Source organism: Ips typographus, linkage group LG12, assembly GCF_016097725.1.
Source record: "Ips typographus isolate SLU linkage group LG12, UJ_Ityp_2.0, whole genome shotgun sequence".
In the NCBI taxonomy this organism is placed as follows: domain Eukaryota; kingdom Metazoa; phylum Arthropoda; class Insecta; order Coleoptera; family Curculionidae; genus Ips; species Ips typographus.
This window is the reverse complement of record NC_138433.1, coordinates 1,049,429-1,067,899: the sequence shown is the minus strand read 5'-3', so window position 1 is coordinate 1,067,899 and position 18,471 is coordinate 1,049,429. Positions and strand designations below refer to the sequence as shown.

Sequence of the window (18,471 nt, the reverse complement as noted above, 5' to 3'; positions counted from 1 at the left end):
TCCCAAATTTGAGCAACAAACCAAACTTATATAATTTTGTATTCGATTTTTGGAATCTACGTCAAATTCTAGGCCTACTTGATGTAAAATGTTTGTATCGATATTCAATTGTTTTTGCTCTAGCAGCCTACTTTGACCACCCTCCTGGAAAGCAGAAATTTCCAATTTGAGCGAAATTTTAGTACACTTTTCCAGAAAATGGTCCATAACTCGCTTATTTGAAGCACTCTGTGTAAAACCACCGTATAACAAAAGAAAGCTAATGAACGGGGCTATCACGTGACGTTGAGCGGGCACGGCTCAGTTGCCCCGTTTAGCCGCTAGAGGGCTTGAAAATTGACTCTCGTTTTTTGCAGTTTTTTTGTTCAATATCTCAGGAACGTTTCAAGTTAGAATTCTGAAATTTGTACCACAGATGCACTTCGATGGGATGCAACTTTTACCTTCTATACACTTTTTTGTTACCATGCACTGTTTTACCTTGAAAAATTAACAACTAGAATTGTCAAGAATTTTCAAAATTAACCTCAACTGACTAAATACCTTCAAGTTGATGTAAAAAAGGAATTATTTTTGAATTTTCCGGAAATGTTTCATCCCTGCTATTGTGTGTGTGTGCGTGGGAGAGAAATGTATTTTGTCATCCCTGCTAGTAGGCAACCACAATTACAGTTCGGACAAATGCGGGTTGCATACTTCTTACTTGCACCTTGCTTCATTAGCACTAAAAACTAAATATACAAATAAATAAATGCAAAAAAATCCATTTATTAATTTCTTACATAAATATAACAACAATTATTATGTACATGCATAGAAACCAGGTGAAAAAGACAGTTTTACATAATAACAACGACACGCTGTCCTTTCGTCCCTTTGAAAACTTAAAAAAAACCCACTGACCATTTCGTTTTCTTAGGAAAACTTGTCATTTATTCAGTAAAAAAACACGTCAAAATTACCGTTCACCCGAAAAGGCAATTTTATAGATTTCTTCTATGTGACTGACAAAATGCACTTCCAATCCTTCAGTGATGAACGAGGGCAGATCGTTAAAGTCTTTTCGGTTCTCGTCGGGCAGAATGATACACTTTACACCCGAACGTTTGGCCTGCAAATTCAATATTGGTGCGCGATGTTGTCAGTTTTATTAAACCGATTTAACTTACGGCAATTGTTTTCTCTTTGATTCCCCCCACTGGCAACACTTTTCCCATCAACGACACCTCCCCGGTCATGGCCAAGTCCTGTCTGATTGGTTGGTTCTTAGCCAATGAGAGCATGGCAGTCACGATGGTACAACCGGCACTCGGACCGTCTTTGGGCGTGGCACCCTCAGGCACGTGTAAATGCAAATGGCTGGATCAGGAATTTTTAGGTTATTCCTGTTAATTTGGATTGGGGGGTTTACCTGTTCATGAGGAATTTATTGTCCGGATCGTGTTTGAGAAGAAAGTTTCGCGCAACTGTCAAAGCGATTTTCGCCGACTCTTTCATGACGTCACCCAGGTGACCTGTCAATTCTAAACTGCCTTCCGCGTCTTTATCGGGCGACGGTTGACGTCTGGTAGTCGTTTCCACGTACAACGTTGAACCACCTGTATTACCACCATTTACCACCGGAATTGTCCGGTTAAGAGATCAACTTACCCATGGCGGTCCAAGCCAAACCCATTACGACACCAGGTGGCGTGGTAGGATACATCCGGTCGTGCGTAAACACCGGTTTACCGACGAAATCTTGCAGATTACCCCCTGCCACGTCTATGAATTGCGCTTCCTCTTTTACGATTTTGTAGGCCACTTTTCTGACCACCTAATATGTTTCAAATAACAGAGTTATGCACTTATTTCATTTTTTTGAAAAAGTTTTGAGGGAATATCTCCCTTAAACGGCCTTTTAGGGGAAAAGTATCCTAATGCAATCTGGTAGAGAGTAAAATTTCCTATAACTTTACTTTTATACACATTTTTGATATTTTCTCAAATAACCGAGTTAGTCACTCATTTCATTTTTTGAAAAAGTTTTGAAGGAATATGTCTCTTAAGTGATCTTTTAGGGCAAAAGTACCTTAATGCAATCTGGTAGAGAATAAATTAATTCTTAGTACCATATTTCTGCACTGTTGTCAGATTGTCAAACTACACGGAGCGAGCGTGACGTCACAATGACGTAATTCAACAATCGGTTATATTATGGCTTTGTGCCATTACGTCATCGTGACGTCGCACTAACTCCGCGAAGGGTAAACGAACGCGATCATTATTGCAACGTTGCCAAATTGATCATTTTCCTAATTTACTTGCCAATTTCTGCAATGTTGCCAAATTGACAATTTTCTTAATTTATTACCGAATTTCTGCAAGGTTGCCAAATTGACAATTTTCTAAAAATCACATTTCTGTAATGTTGCCAAATTGGTCATTTTCCTAATTTACTTGCCAATTTCTGCAACGTTGCCATATGGACAATTTGCTAAAATTCCCATTTCTGCGACGTTGCCAAATTGATCATTTTACTAATTTACTTGCCAATTTCTGCAACGTTGCCAAATTGACATATTTCTAAAATTCACATTTCTGCGACGTTGCCAGACTGGTCATTTTCCTAGTTTACTAATATCTGCAAGGTTGCCAAATTGATAATTTTCTAAAAATGACATTTCTGCAACGTTGCCAAATTGGTCATTTTACTAATTTACTTGCCAATTTCTGCAACGTTGCCAATTTTCTAAAAATCACATTTCTGCAACGTTGCCGAATTGGTCATTTTCCTAATTTACTTGCCAACTTCTGCAACGTTGCCAAAATGACAATTTTCTAAAATTCACATTTCTGCGACGTTGCCAAATTGGTAATTTTCTTAATTTATTACCGAATTTCTGCAAGGTTGCCAAATTGACAAGTTTCTAAAAATCACATTTCTGCAATGTTGCCAAATTGGTCATTTTCATAATTTACTTGCCAATTTCTGCAACGTTGCCAAATTGACGATATTTTTAATTTAGTAGGCCAATTTTAGCAATGTTGCCAAATTGTCAATTTTCCAAAAATCACTTGAAAATCCTAAGTAATCACATTTCGGCAACGTTGCCAAACTGACTGAATATTTTTAATTTAGTAGTCAATTTTGCAATGTCGCCAAGTATGGCCGTTCTGTTGGACACGTGGTCAGTAGACATGGACTCCCTATAACTTTTTCTTTATCCACATTTTTGATATTTTAAAGCAGCGGGTGTCAAAAAATATGTGATTTTATGGTGAAGAAACTTTGACGCCCTCTAGCGGCCAGACGGTGTAATCAATCAACTCGTGTGGGGATATTTTTGGAAAGCTTGAAATCTGCTCTATCTTTTGTTTTCTATGACATTTTGACGTAACTTGTCAAATAAGGGAGTAATTTAGGGTTAAAGCAGTGGGTGTCAAAAAATATGTGATTTTATGGTGAAGGAACTTTGACGCCCTCTAGCGGCCAGACGGTGTAATCAATCAACTCAAGTGGAGATATTTTTGGAAAGCTTAAAATCTGCTCTATCATTTGTTTTCTATGACATTTTGACGTAACTTGTCAAATAAGGGAGTAATTTTGCGATTGGTTAGGTTAGGTTACCTTTTCGATGTGTTTTTGTAAATTCCTGACGCCGCTCTCCCTGCAATAACTCCTTATCAAAACATTTAACGCTTCGTCTTCCACTTTAATCTGGTTTTCCTTGAGGCCGCTGTCTCTCATAGCTTGCGGTAACAAGTATTGCTTGGCAATGGCCAGTTTTTCCTCCGCCACATAACCCGACATGTCAATCATTTCCATTCGGTCCCTAAACAGTAAAACTAATACGGTTAGAAATTTCCCTTAAGTTCGTGTAATCACCGTAAAGGTTCCGGTATAGTTTCCACTACGTTTGCCGTGCAAATGAACAAAACTTTGGATAGATCAACTGGAACGTCCAGGTAGTGGTCTAGAAAGTTGGAGTTTTGCTCCGGATCCAACAATTCCAGCAACGCTGAACTCGGGTCTCCGGAATAACCTCTAAAATACAAAATTACTAGACCACCAGGGTGCGCAGTCTTGAAACCAGGAAAGGGAACTATCAAGAGTAGAATGTGACAGGAACACGCAATTGTCAGCTTCTTCTGTCACATTCTATTAGCAAAATTCCGTTTCCTCCTGGTGAACCACCTACTTTCCGATTTTATCCACTTCGTCGATCAAAACTAAGGGATTTTCCGTACGGGTTTTCTTCAGGCACTGGATTACTTTACCGGGCATTGCGCCTACGTAGGTGCGTCGATGACCTTTAATTTCCGCCACGTCAGTCATCCCCCCCACCGAAAAACGGAAGTATTCTCTGTTTAACGCGCGCGCAATCGATCTAGCTGAAGAACAAACAGGAAAAATGTTAAAACCCTTTAAGTTGCATTTACCATTTTACTTCAAAGTCAACCTTGTTATGAAATTGGCAAGCTTGACATATGGACGTCTATAGTGACATTTACGTGCGTCAAGCTGCTTGACAGATGCAAGCAAAATTACCAATTTATAGGTTAGAATGATGTTTTGTTTACTACAATTTGAATTTTCCCAGATTTTTTGTCTTTTAAACTTAAAATTTGTATTTATATCAATCACACTTTAAATGCTGATGTATCTAACCTAAAATTATACAGTGTGTGTGTGTAAAAGTGGACTTAGAAGTTGGATTGTAAATGTAGATTGTAAGTACTAACCTATACTGGTTTTGCCTACACCGGGTGGACCGTGAAAACATAAAATCTTTCCCTGAGTGCTGCCTTTCAACTGGCTGACCGCGATAAATTCCAGAATTCTCCTCTTTATGTCCTCCATACCGTAATGATCTTGGTCCAGTATGTCGGAGGCCTGTTGAAGATTTAGATTCTCCTCGCTTTGGATTCCCCACGGGAGTGACGTCAGCCAGTCCAGATAGTTTCGGGTCACGCTGTTTCGGCCTCACAATAACCAAAATCACCGTACAGTGACGTAAATACCAACTCACTTGAACTCGGAACTGTGACTCTCCAGGAAGTTTAGCTTGTTCAGTTCCTCTTCAATCACTGCGCTAACAGCTTGCGGCAGCACTTTGTCTTTGATTCGTTCCCGGAACTTGTCACCGATGGCGTCCTTGTCTTCTTTCTCCAGTCCTAGTTCCTTTTTAATCACCTTAAGTTGCTCCTGAAGAATGTATTTGCGATGGTGCTGTTTCACTTTTTCTTCCACTTCTCGTCCGATTTTTTGTTGTAGTTTGGACAGTTCGTACTCTTTTTTCAGGAGGGAGAGTGACAGCATTAGTCTCTTGGGTATCTGTGGAAAGATTGAGTTCAAATTTGACGCCCTCTAGCGCCCAAACTGATAAACCTATCAACCCAAGTGAGGGTGTTGTTGGAAAGCCCATTTCAATAGCTTTCCATGGACATATAAAAGTCTTAACAAACCATGCCAAATTAGAAAGTTATTTAAGATTAACTGAAACACTGCACCAAAAATGTTTAAAATTCATGGGTCATCTTTAAAGCCCTCTGGCGGCCAAACCGTCAAACCTACCAACCCAAGGGGGGTATTGGTGGAAAGCCCATTTCAATAGCAATCCATAGACATATAAAAGTCTTAACAAACCATGACAAATTAGAAAGTTATTTAAGATTAAATGCAACAGTGTACCAAAATCAAAAATCTCATTCATAGCACATCAGGAACTAACTCTTGAGTCTTATCTATTTCTAATATTCATATAGGCCCTAAAACTGTTTTTAACCACCCTGTATAATGTCTATATTGAATTTAACTTTAAGCATGATTTTCATTTGTTAAATCAAACTAATTCAAACAACTGGTATAATACAGCTGACTCATTACTTGATTGATTGATAGCAACCTGAAAACGTTTATCATCTGTTTACACTCGTGAATTGGCAACATTCAAACAAAATATTTTGGGACGTTAAAATGACAAATACTCACATCTAATTCCTCCAAAACCTCTTGCAACTCTTTGCTTTCTGCGGCTGTTAAAGCAGCCCCCAAGTCACTAAGGTAAACTGGATTGTCCACCACCCTTTGACCCTGATGCATCATTTGCTGCAAACTATCCCTACAATCCCCCCCCAGCAACTGCTAATACAAGTTTTTAAAATTTTTTTAAACTGGTTAATACCTGTACAAGGGATTTAAACTAATAATATCCCTAATGGTCTTGATAACCTCCTGAGTCAGTGCTTTAACTTCCTCAGTCTGTCTAAACTTGTTATGCACTACATTCTCAACTTCGGCCATCAACAGAGGTTCAGCACCAGGTTGTGGAGGTGCTTTGGGCTCCTCCTCCACACTCTTGATTTCCGGGTGTGACTTTTTGATGCGATTTGCGCGATTTTTGCGACGTCCTCGCGCGTCCGCCTCCTCTGAAATGTTGGGCACTTTAATAGTTGTGTTGAAAGCAGGGAAGTGAATTTTCAGTGGAGTCCCTTCTTCTAGGAGGTAGAAGTCACTTAGAACTCTAGCAAGTCACAATGACTGAATTACCTGGCACTTCCTCGTCGACAGCATCGAAAATTTGTCCCGTTATTTTAATGCGTCGGTGCGCCATCACTACCAAACGTAAACGGTCCCCTAAATCCTGCATTTCATGGATTTGAGCAAACACCCCTACTTTGTACACCTCCTCAATGTTATTAACCACTTCCGACTCGTTTTCTTCGTTTTTTTTTAAGAAAATACCGCAATAAGGCTGATTGAGTTTCACTTTACGTCGAATCAACTCAATCAGTTGAGGGTTAGTGAGTTCAATCAGTTTAATAAAGCGTGGAAAGACAATGTTTCTTGATATTGCTATGACAGGAACATGAGGCCAAACCTACAATTACTGGTTAGACCTAATTGAAGAGTTTGTAACTAACCTACCTCAGGTACTGCCACTGTAGCTGGCAGTTGGGGGTTGTATGGCTCCTCTTCAGGTGGGACATCATCAGTTCCATCACTTTTACTACTTAAATACCGTACTGAAGCTAACGTTCTCGTCTGCTGAAGCACTCTACTTCTAGCAAGGTTTACGGTTAATCTTCGATTAAAAAGGGGCACAGAAGCTCTTCTAGAATGTTCCTTCAAAGATAGGGAATCGGTTTGAAGCGACCTAGACACTCGCGTTAATGTTTTCGGTACGTTAGCGAGTTTAGGGTGGCGGGCAAGCTTAAGAAAACTCATCGCGGACAATCAACAACTAGAAAAACATTTCAAAATTTGCGATAATCAATGTCGATATGAAAAATTAAAATTTCTAACCTCAAACAATGCCGTTAAGTTTTGGGAGTGACTAGTGTTACGGTTAAGTGTACGTAACAAAATCGTTTAAAGATCCGTACCATGATATACTTCATTTGCGAAGTTTTATTTTTTTGGTTATTAATCCGTCAAGGACGTTTTGCCTACGCGTTGAAAGAAATTAAAAATAGAAAGTCAACTAAAATAGATTTGCTAACGTAATAAAAGACAGTTTGATAACATTTATGCGACCGTTGGTTTTATGGTTTATTTAATAATGTTTATTATAACGATTGTTTCGACAATTAGTCGAGATTTCAAAAGGTGACAGTGCGGATGTTTGAGCAGTGAAAATGGATGAGGTGAAGAAAAATGGCAAATTCGACTTTGTCGAGAAAATCGAGGAGAATGAAAAGCATTTGCCTCAAATTTTGTGTTTGTTAGTCGGTAAGTTGTAAAGGTATTCAAAGACACCATTTTCAAAGTTAGTTAACCAAATTTGTTGTATCATAAGCGATAAAGAAAACGACCTTTCGTTGTTGATATTGCGTTAGGTCTTGTAATCTTTAAAAAAATACGCGTGTTTGCTTATTTCGGTTTAGAAATAACGTATCCTTGAAACTTTTTTCTCAAACTACATCCTACATCATATAGGAAATGTATTACCAGATAATTTTAATATTGCAGTGGCCCTTGGATGCCTCTCCATAGGTTTTATGTGGGCGTGGAGCTCACCCTTCAGCTTGGTACTAACCCAAGACAAGATCAACTACAACATCAATGAACAGGAAGCCTCCCTATTTTTGATTTTCCAACCCTTGGGTAAGTGTAATGATAAGAAGTGAGAAAGCACTACAAATCAATGAGCTAGACAAAGATGACCAGAAATTGTTTGACAGATGTCAGATGTCACGACGCCAATCGCCATCTTTGTTTAGTTGATTAAATTAATTTGTTTTTAGGGATGATTATTTTCGCCGTTTTCTACTTTCGAATATCCGAATTGCTCGGCACCAAGAAGTCTTTATGGTTCTTGGGGGTGCCCCATTTGGTCTCGTGGATCATTGTGTTGTTTGCGGTGTCCAAGTGGGCGTTCTACGCCGCGAGATTCGCGGCCGGAATTGGGGACGCGGTGTTTTTCAGCGCGGGGCCGCCTTACATCGGAGAAATCACCAGCCCTAAAGTGCGCGGCACCTGGGCTTTCCTACCCATTTTCACCGTGTACTTAGGGTCCACTATCATCACAGCTTTAGGTAAAACCAACTCTTCTCTTGGGGATATTATTGACTTTTTACACTTTTTTAGGGAGTTACCTGGATGTGATAACCACGACCTACATTTGCATGGTGCCTTCGGTAATATTTCTTGTTTTAATGTACTTTCTGCCCGAATCCCCCTACCAACTGATCAAAAACAATGAAACCGACAAAGCTAAAAGATCCCTGAGAATATTGAGGGGAATGGAGGACGTTGAGGAGGAGTATTCAATGATGAAAGTGGCTGTAGACAGACAATTGAGCGAACAGAGTGGTTTTAGAGAAATATTGACAGTCAAGAACAACAGAAGGGCTTTAAGGGCTGGGGTGTTGTTAAGGGCGGGGCAACAGTTTTGCGGAGTGTCAGTGTTTACCAACTACTGTCAAATGATTTTCCACCAAGCGGGAGGGAATTTCAGTCCGCAGGTTTCGTCCATCATTTTTCTGGCCACTTCCGCGGTGTTTAACTTAATTTGCAGTGCGGGAATCGAAAAATTCGGACGGAGAATCACCTTCACCTTATCCGTCACCAGTTGCGGTATCGTTTTAGTACTAATGTCAGTGTATTTTGCCCTTAAGGAGTACCAGTTGGTTAACCTGGACGGGTTGGAGTGGTTCCCTCTAGCGGGTTTGTTGGCGTTTATCGTAGTTTTCTCTCCCGGGATGGGGATTATTCCCACCTTAATGCTGGGGGAGCTGTTCACCGGTAATATCAAGTACAAAAGCTTGTGCATTTTGAACGGTACTTTCGGGGTGGCTTATCTGATCGCTTCCGTCGTGTTCACTGCCATGAACACGTACGTGGGCTTGTACGGAGCCTTTTTGTTGTACGGTCTTAGTTGTTTTATTACCGCCATTTTGGCGGTTAGATGGGTGCCTGAGACTAAGGGGCGCACTTTAGAGGAAATCCAACAACAGTTAATGAAGTAACATTCCTAAAAAAATGTCTATTTAAATCTGTGATATGTACAGGGATGTAAAGTTTCCGGAAAATTAAATTTATTAAAAATTTTCCCTAGAAAATTCTTGACAATTTCAGTTTTTTATTTTTCAAGGTCAAACGGTGCGTGGTACCAAAAAAGTGTATAGAAGGTAAAAGTTGCATCCCATCGAGATGCATTTGTGGAAAAAATGTCAGAATTCTAACTTGAAACGTTCCTGAGATACTGAGCAAAAACTGCAAAAAACGAGAGTCACCTTTGACGCCCTTTAGCGGCTAAACGAGGCAACTTAGCCGAGCCTGCACAACATCACGTGATAGCCCCGTTCATTATCTTTCTTTTGTTATATGGTGTGTTTATACAGGGTGTTTTAAATAAGCGAGTTATGGACAGTTTTCTGGAAAAGTACACCAAAATTTTGCTCAAATTGGGAATTTCTGCTTTCAAAGTGGTCAAAAGCTGCTAGATCAAAAACAATTGAATATCGATACAAACATTTTACATCAAGTAGGTCTAGAATTTGACGTAGATGCCAAAAATCGAAAAAAAAAGTCTGGTTTGATGCTCAAATTTGGGACACCCTGTTACAAAGATGTTAAAAATTCATTGGATCACCCTGTAAACTACTACCTTGTATTGTCAACAACTCGGTTATTTTGGAAATTATAGGGTGGTTCAATATACCAAATTTGTAGCCCTTGAAATTCCCTTTTGACCACCCCATGTAACGTTTTTACCGAAAACGTCGAATAACGTGAGTTATTTATTGTTTTTTGATTTTGACAGTTTTTACTGTGAGCTCTGTTATTTTGACAGTTACCGGATGGTTCAATATACCAATTTGTGAAAACAAAACCTTGAAATTGTCTTTTGTTCACCCTGTATACCGTACACAGTAGAAATGTCACGCTACCGAAAAACTAAAGTATGTAACCCACATTTGCCCGAACCGTAATTGTGGTTGCCTACTAACCGGGGGTTACAAAATTAATTTCTCTCTCGCACACACACTAGTTAATAGATGAAGGTATTAAACGTAATTCTGATGAAACTATAAAGAAATTACTTTGCACATAAATTTCAAGTTACACAATAGGTTCTCGAGTAGATTATGACGTTTTAAGAGTGGTAAAGGCCGACCACATCGTAAACGTAACAGAAAAAAACCACCAAATTGTCAATAATAACAACAATAAATTCCAATGCAGTCGTTTCGTAACATACGTTACGGCTTCTCCAACCACCATATTTGCAGACTGATTCTCAAGGTTGCAGAAAAACTTGATGATTTTATTAAATACTTAATATTATCTGGTATTTAACAATCATTTATAACGTCAAGGTTTTGTCAAAATAATCCCATTCGCTGAAAACTAAAAGTCTTAAACAAATACAAGGAATTTCTTTTACGTCCTATTACACCTCGATGGTAAAAATGTCAGTTGTTAAGGTGCAAGTATTTCCATAAATCTCTCAGTTCCTAATTTTAGTATTTTTTAATAATTTTTTGTACAATTTTCAGAAATGAATTAACAAAATATACGTAAAATTTTCAGAATAATGACGTTTAATTTTGTACAAATTCCTTCAACTTGAAGGATTATGTTGTGTATATCTCAACCAGAGCGTGTGGACAAATACACACGAAGTAAAGTTTCATCAAAAAAAGTAATATTTGCGAATGACTTTTCACATTTATTCTTATCTTTTAATATTTAAGCTACAAACAATAATAGTATTCGTAATTTAGTTAGTTTTGCAGTTGACGAAGCCCTGATTGTTAGTTAATTTTGCTTCACTAAAGGTAAGTTCTTTTATATCAAATTAATGTACTAGAAAATGATTTAAAAACGGAAATAAACATACAAAAAGAAGATAAAAATCACAAAATACAAATTGCCTGATTTGTATTTGATAACCCTTCTTCACACTTTAAATCAATATAATATCTAATTCGTTGTCGTAACGTTTGGTACTGGTACTGGTAAAAGTTGACCGGTACCACTCAGATCATTACGGCAGTCGCGCTGGTACCGATCGCATATCATTTCTTCTCGGTACCACGACAGTGGCATAATATACCATAACTTCTACAGTGTGGATAATAAGTGCCAGTGAGTAATGTGTGAGTGAGTTTCAAATTTTGTTTTTGAGGTGAGGATGGTACCGCACAGAACCGCAAAACAACGCGCAGTTGGTTCAATAAATTACCACCAAATAGGGAGTTATTGATTGCATTATTTAAAATGTGATTTGGGTACTAACTGCCTCTTAAATATGCCATTTAGAAAAGTGCATTTTGTTAGTATATCAGGGGGAAGTTTCGTTGTTTTAAATTACTCATCAGAATAGCTTGAGTGTGGTTTAGAGTGTGACTTTTTTCGTCTGTACTGTCACAGTCTGACCCACACTTTTTTGAATTTTCAGATTTTCCAATTTTTTCCGGAAAATAAACTTTCTGAAAAATTGTTGTAAACCTAACCTCAACACTTTTCAAAATAATGCGAATTTAAAAAAAAATATTATTTATAAACTTTCCGGTATAAAAGCTTTAATTTTTCGGTAGCCTAACATTTCTACAATATATGATATACAGTGTGATCAAAAAACAGTTTCAAGGCCTACAACTTGGTATATTGAACCACCCTGTAACTGTCAAAATAACAGAATTATGGGCTGTCACAGTAAAAACTGTTACAATCAAACAACTCAGGTTTGACAGTAAATAACTTAGTTATTCGATGTTTTAGGTAAAAACGCTATACAGGGTGGTCAAAAGAGAATTTCAAGGACTACAAATTGGTATATTGAACCACCCTATAATTGTTAAAATAACCGAGTTAATGGCAATACAATGGAGTAGTTTACACGGTGATTCAATGACTTTTTAACATCCTTGTAACAGGGTGTCCCAAATTTGAGCAACAAACCAAACTTATAATATTTTATTCGACTTTTGGAATCTACGTCAAATTCTAGGCCTACTTGATGTAAAATGTTTGTATCGATATTCGATTGTTTTTGCTCTACCAGCCTACTTTGACCACTCTCGTCGAAAGCAGAAATTCCCAATTTGAACGAAATTTTGGTGCACTTTCCCAGAAAATCGTCCATAACTCGCTTATTTGAAACACTCTGCATAAAACCACCATAAAACAAAAGAAAGCTAATGAACGGGGCTATCACGTGAAGTTGCGCGGGCACGGCTAAGTTGCTTTGTTTAGTCGCTAGAGGGCGTGAAATTTGACTCTCGTTTTTTTCAGTTTTTGCTCAATATCTCAGGAACGTTTCAGGTTAGAGGTCTGCAGTTTTTACCACAAATGTACCTCGATGGGATACAACTTTTACCTTCTATACACTTTTTTGATAACATGCACCGTTTGACCGTGAAAAATTAAAAACTAAAATTGTCAAGAATTTTCAAGGAATACATTCAGAAAATTTTTTATTTTCAAAGTTAACCTCAACTGCTTAAATCCAATTTTTTAGGAAAAATTTCCATAAAGATTTACATCCCTGGTTATTCAACAATTTATCTTGACAGTTTTTGTTACTTGACTTAACCACTGATATGTCATTAAGGTCTATTTTCGCCTGCCCTAATAACCCATTGTTACACCAGCGTTTGGTTTCAAACTAATTTCAACCATACCGACATGATGATTTAATAATTTACCGCGAATTCATAAAAATTGCAATTTGTATAGGATTGAATTAAACCAGCTTCCATGACCCATCCAACACCGTGCACTTTCATTTCATTGATTATGCCCCTTTGACGTTTAATTGATTTTTGACATTTCAATCCTAATTGCAAGTTGGGTTAACTTTTTTCAGTTTGCGCTTTAAAATCATCGTTTTTCTGTTATAATTTTGTGTTTAAAGTGGAAACTGTGGTAATTTTACATCAACTAGACTGGTGGCGTTGTTTAAGCCCAATAATATAGCAACTGTTCCTGTTGGTTGAGAAGATTTCTCAATATGTAAGGTATGTTGTTTTACACTAAAACCATCAGGCGTTTACGTGTATCTATTCTATATTATTTAATTCGTTATGTACCTATTTAAGGAGCTTAATTAACTAAACCAAGTCCACATGTGCACTATATGCATAACAAACTACCCACTGAGTTACTCATGTGACCTTTAGGTCACGTGAGTGACGGCCATTTTATGAGTTATTGGCTTTTTTAAATATTTTCCCCCAAAAAACCTATTATGGTTGATACCAATGGTCGTCGACTCTTTGGTTACGTAAATCCAATTTTTCCGCTCGGTTACGGTAGCCAGAGAAAACCGAAATTAAGCGTTTTGTGACCCGTTATAATAGTAAAGTTGCACAATGGTTTGTTTTGCTTCGCTGCGATTCATCGTCTTTTCTCTCTTTGGCTTTCTATTTGTATTTATATACTAGACAGAGAAAATCCGTATTAATAGGGTTTTTCGACCAGAGTGATGGTTTCCTATATGTTTTTACAATCAAGGCTAACAATGCTTGGTTAAATGCAGTCCTTTCACTAGATTGTAAAGGTGCTGGATAGCCAATTTAGCTAAAGTGCTAAAACAAGGTTGCCATCTCCAAAAACGTGACATAAATGTCAAGAAAACGCAAAAAATCTCAAAGTGTGTCACGTTGCAATAGCCTACATTTTTTTTTTTTGATTTACCCAGTATAATAATAATTCTGGTAAAGCAAGCCCACACTTGCATTTACTAGCAAAAGTAAAAGCACGTTGAAATTCTTCGATTTGAATATTTATACACTTTACACCTCGATATGCACGGTTGTTACCTAAGAAGTCAACAAATCTGATACGGAACGCTTTTTAAACTTTATTTGACATTTACCCATTACGCGCATATTTTAATAACGTGAAAGTTATTTTTACGAATTCGCAGTAAATTATTTAAATCAATCAAGTCAGTATGGTCGAAATTAGTTTGAAAACAAACATTTTAATGACGTATCAGTGTCAAATTAAGAAACGTCAAAGGGGGGCATAATCAATGAAATGACACTGTGTTGGATGGGTCATGGAAGCTGGTTTAATTCAATCCTACAATTTACATGGTAAATCAGTGTGTTACGTCACAAACTGAATTGCAAAAAATAACCTACATTTCGATAAGAGAAAAATGTGTTTAATCATCGTAAACATTCTTCAGAGGATTTCTTTCATAACACGAGTGTAGTTACGAAACGTTCGTTATACTACACACACAGATGAAGAACAGGTGAAAGTAACTATAATATACCATATTCCGGGTCGGTTTCGGTAATCTGCTTGAAGAAAGTGAAATTTCTTTATTTATATAATGAATAAGGTGAAGGTCGTTTTTCTTCTTCAACAGGTCCTGGTTATCATGTACCTGAAATGGGCGCTACTGTTCACTGTGATACACTGTTGCACCTGCGCCAACATCCTGATGATCACAATGGGCGGCACCAAGTCGCATAAAATACCATTTTTCGAGCTGGCTCGCGGTTTAATACCTCGAGGACACAACATCACCTTCCTCAATGCGTTTCCTAGTGATTTCTATCTGGAGGGTCTAGAAGAAGTCACCCCAACTAGCTACGTAGTCTACATAAACAATTTTACCAACTGGGACCTGGTGGGGGCGCGTATTAAAGGTGAAGAACCGGTACCACTGTTGGATATGATTAAATTTGGGTACGAGGTACCAAAAAAATTCAAATTTTTTAGCGAAAAGTGCTTGATTTGTGGCAATTGCAGGCTTGCGACGTGTTGCTTTCCGATCCGGAAACCAAAGAGTTGCTGCGCTCCGGCCAGAAATTTGATCTGCTCGTTCTGGACGGGGCTTACCCAGAATGCGCCATGGGGTTTGTACATTTTTACGGCGCCCCCTTTATCTACATTAACACGGTGGGGATGTACATGGGGTCCGCTTCGTTAGCGGGGAATCCTACACCGTATTCGGTTACCCCATTTTTGGCCAAACCTTTCAACGACCACATGACTTTTTTGCAAAGAGTATGTCAAGTTACACGTGTTTACGCACCGCCTACTATACTAGAAAGCCTAGAAAGTGCGCTGTCAAAAATTCCAATATGGCGGAAATAGTGGTGACAGTTTGCGTTTGTTTGTATTGTGGAAATTGTGGTTTTTTGAGGATTAGATGCATTTTTACGGTTTAAAATCAAAACTTTTTTTCAAGCCACCAAAGATAGTCCAGATTGTGAGGTTTCCAAAAATATGGTCACATGACCTTGTAACTTTGACGGTTTGGCCGCTAGAGCGCGGCAAAGTTAAGCATTGCAGACCAGAGGAGTAGTTTTGACTACTTCTACTTTGGCCCTAAATAGCTGGCTTACGGGACGAGTCACGTGGAAAAGTCATAGAAGATAAAAGATAGTCCATACTGTGACGTTTCCAAAAATATGGTCACATGACCTTGTAACTTTGGCGGTTTGGCCGCCAGAGGGCTCCGAAATTCAGCATCGCTGAAGAAAACAGTGAGTGTGACCACTTTCTCTACAATCTTCAATAACTCGCTTATTTGAAGAGTTACGTCAAAAAGTCATAGAAGGTAAAAATGTAATCAAATGACCTTGTATCTGTCACCGTTTGGCCGCTAGAGGGCGCCAAAGTTCAGCTCTGTTGAAGAAAACACTGATTACACTGATTAAATTAACAAAATGGCGAAGTCACGTGACCGTAAAGTGTTTCAAAAAATTTCAAAATTTTCAAATTCCAAAAAGTTACGTGATTTTGACATTTTTTTGAAAAAACTTATCAAATGTACGAAACAATTTGAAAAATAAAAATATTGACAAATCAGTAAGGTCTAATTTTCCTTCCGCTATTTATGCGCTTTTACGGGAAATCCCATTAGAATAGTCATTTGTTTCAAGGGAATTTCGACCGTAATGACATTGATTTTTGGAATTTTTGATATTATACTCCCTTTGCTTTAATCGTTAATAACTCGGTTATTTGACGGGTTACGTCAAAAAGTCAAACGATAGTCCAGACTGTGACGTTTCCAAAAATATGGCTACATGACTCAATAACTTACACCGTTTGGCCGCTAGAGGGAGCCAAAGTTCAGCATTGCTTAAGAAAACAATGAGTGTGACCACTTTTTCTTCAATCTTCAATAACTTGCTTATTTGAAGAGTTACGTCAAAAAGTCAAAGAAGGTAAAAGATAGTCCAGACTGTGAGGTTTCCAAAAATATGGTCACATGACCTTGTAGCTTTGACGGTTTGGCCGCTAGAGGGCGTCAAAGTTAAACATTGCAGTCCATATTGTGACGTTTCCAAAAATTTAATCACGTTTTTGATTTGTCACTCACAACTTGCAATCAACTACACGAAACAATAAAAAAAAAACATATTTCTTACTACATCTGAATAGGTTTGTGTACAAAACAAAAGTGACACATTTTAGGCTTTCTAGTATAGAGGGCGGTGGTTTACGGTTAACAAAACTAAAGCTATTGACAGGTGGAAAATTTTGGTTATCACGTGCTAGCCAGCGTGATGCACTCCTTAATGACCAGGGGTAAGTTGCAAGGGATCGTGAGGAAACATTTCGGTCAGGACGTTCCCGGAATCTACGAAATGTCGAAAAATGTCAGTTTCATCCTGCAAAACGGACATCCCATCCTGACCTACGCCAGACCGTTTCTGCCCAACGTGGCCGAGATTGCTTGCGTTCACTGTAAACCTGCCAAAAAACTCCCCGAGGTCAGTTTAAACTTTTCTCAGTGAATAATTAAAAAAAAAATTACTTTTCCCCAGGACTTGGAGCGGTTTATCAACGGTTCGGGAGAACCTGGTTTCATTTACTTCAGCATGGGCTCCTCGGTGAAGGCCAGCAACTTCCCCGAGTACTTTCGCGTTTTGCTGACGATGGTGTTTCGTAACTTGCCCCAGAGGGTTCTGTGGAAGTATGAGGGTGACGATCTAACCGATTTACCCGGCAACGTTATGATCGGTAAATGGTTGCCACAACAAGACATTTTAGGTTCGTAAAAACCAAAAAAAAAATCAAGTTGCATAAATTAAAATGGACACCAAAACGCAGGTCATCCAAAATTAAAGGCTTTCGTGACCCATGGTGGACTGTTGAGCACCTTCGAAACCGTGTACCATGGAGTGCCAGCGGTGGTACTTCCAGTGTTTTGCGATCACGATTCCAACGCCGCTAAAGCGGAAAGTGACGGTTACGCCATACGACTGGATCTGTTCACCATCACCCCCGAAGTGTTATTGAGGGCAATCAAGACGGTGATTAGAGATCCGCGGTATAAAAGTCAAGTGAAGCATCGTCAGAGATTGCTGCTGGACCAAACCGAAACTCCCCTACAAAAGGCTGTGTACTGGACCGAGTATGTGCTTAAATATAAGGGGGCGCCCCATTTAAGGTCGCCCAGTCGAAACATGGGGGTGATCGAGTATTATTCGTTGGATGTGATAGCCTTTTTAGTGTTACTGACCTTAGGAATGTGCAGTTTAGTCACCAAACTGTTGAGACTGCTACGGATACTGCCCAAGCACGAGGTTACCCTGGATCTACCTAGGAAAAGTATTAAAGTGGAGTAGTACAGAGAATAAATTATTACTTAGGACGTTTTAGTGTGTTTATTTAATAATAATTACTTTCCTCTGACAGCTGCCACGTTGATTAATTCTACGCTATAGGCAACCCTTCTTAGACTTTGGTGTATGTAGGGTTGCTTACCTAAGTGCATAGAGCTGGGCCGAATCAATTGCTTAAATATAGGGCTGGGCCGTTTTTACTCACTTTACAGTTTTATTAATTTGACCACTGTGTGCACTTTTCCAGAAAATCGTTCATAACTCGCTTATTTGAAACACCCTGTATAAACATATTTTTATCACTAATGCACCCGCGATGGGATGCAACTTTTACCGTATATACACTTTTTTGGTACCTTGCACCGTTTTACCTTGAAAATTAAAAACTAGAATTGTCAAGAATTTTCAACCTTACGATTTTTTTCAGAAAATATTTAT

At 38.5% G+C, this 18,471-nt stretch overlaps 3 protein-coding genes and 2 long non-coding RNA genes across 11 annotated transcripts; 3 read left to right on the top strand and 2 right to left on the bottom strand.

Moving 5' to 3' along the window:
- Positions 1-752: 752 nt before the first annotated feature.
- On the bottom strand, positions 753-7,291 carry Lon (lon protease homolog, mitochondrial). 3 transcript variants are annotated; one of them, XM_081990576.1, is made up of 13 exons: positions 6,911-7,291; positions 6,533-6,863; positions 6,168-6,480; positions 5,975-6,104; positions 5,013-5,317; positions 4,726-4,955; positions 4,182-4,374; positions 3,869-4,027; positions 3,611-3,815; positions 1,651-1,816; positions 1,412-1,598; positions 1,170-1,359; positions 753-1,111 (listed from the first exon to the last, which is right to left on the bottom strand). In XM_081990576.1, the coding sequence occupies exons 1-13, from the start codon at positions 7,208-7,210 to the stop codon at positions 959-961; spliced, it is 2,862 nt and encodes a 953-aa protein (XP_081846702.1). In that variant the 5' UTR covers positions 7,211-7,291; the 3' UTR covers positions 753-958. The 3 variants fall into 3 exon arrangements, with proteins under 3 accessions (XP_081846702.1, XP_081846703.1, XP_081846704.1); XM_081990577.1 differs by having other exon boundaries at positions 6,168-6,477; XM_081990578.1 differs by having other exon boundaries at positions 6,168-6,411; positions 6,911-7,290.
- On the top strand, positions 4,563-9,556 carry LOC145736261 (facilitated trehalose transporter Tret1-like). Of its 3 annotated transcripts, none has more exons than XM_081990589.1 (4): positions 4,563-4,713; positions 7,955-8,089; positions 8,230-8,520; positions 8,573-9,556. In XM_081990589.1, the coding sequence occupies exons 2-4, from the start codon at positions 7,984-7,986 to the stop codon at positions 9,451-9,453; spliced, it is 1,278 nt and encodes a 425-aa protein (XP_081846715.1). In that variant the 5' UTR covers positions 4,563-4,713; positions 7,955-7,983; the 3' UTR covers positions 9,454-9,556. The 3 variants fall into 3 exon arrangements, with proteins under 3 accessions (XP_081846715.1, XP_081846714.1, XP_081846713.1); XM_081990588.1 differs by lacking the exon at positions 4,563-4,713 and adding an exon at positions 4,854-4,996; XM_081990587.1 differs by lacking the exon at positions 4,563-4,713 and adding an exon at positions 7,496-7,714.
- Positions 9,557-11,147: 1,591 nt separating this feature from the next.
- Positions 11,148-18,062, top strand: Ugt50B3 (UDP-glycosyltransferase family 50 member B3). Of its 3 annotated transcripts, none has more exons than XM_081990585.1 (6): positions 11,148-11,268; positions 14,817-15,146; positions 15,203-15,460; positions 16,936-17,178; positions 17,233-17,458; positions 17,519-18,062. In XM_081990585.1, the coding sequence occupies exons 2-6, from the start codon at positions 14,829-14,831 to the stop codon at positions 18,034-18,036; spliced, it is 1,563 nt and encodes a 520-aa protein (XP_081846711.1). In that variant the 5' UTR covers positions 11,148-11,268; positions 14,817-14,828; the 3' UTR covers positions 18,037-18,062. The 3 variants fall into 3 exon arrangements, with proteins under 3 accessions (XP_081846711.1, XP_081846712.1, XP_081846710.1); XM_081990586.1 differs by lacking the exon at positions 11,148-11,268 and adding an exon at positions 11,465-11,618; XM_081990584.1 differs by lacking the exon at positions 11,148-11,268 and having other exon boundaries at positions 14,775-15,146.
- Positions 15,804-16,445, bottom strand: LOC145736266 (uncharacterized). Its single transcript, XR_014179859.1, has 2 exons — positions 16,038-16,445; positions 15,804-15,880 (listed from the first exon to the last, which is right to left on the bottom strand). It is a non-coding gene; the product is annotated as an uncharacterized LOC145736266 (long non-coding RNA).
- LOC145736267 (uncharacterized) lies at positions 15,874-16,574 on the top strand. The gene is made up of 2 exons (XR_014179860.1): positions 15,874-16,016; positions 16,445-16,574. It is a non-coding gene; the product is annotated as an uncharacterized LOC145736267 (long non-coding RNA).
- Positions 18,063-18,471: the final 409 nt, after the last annotated feature.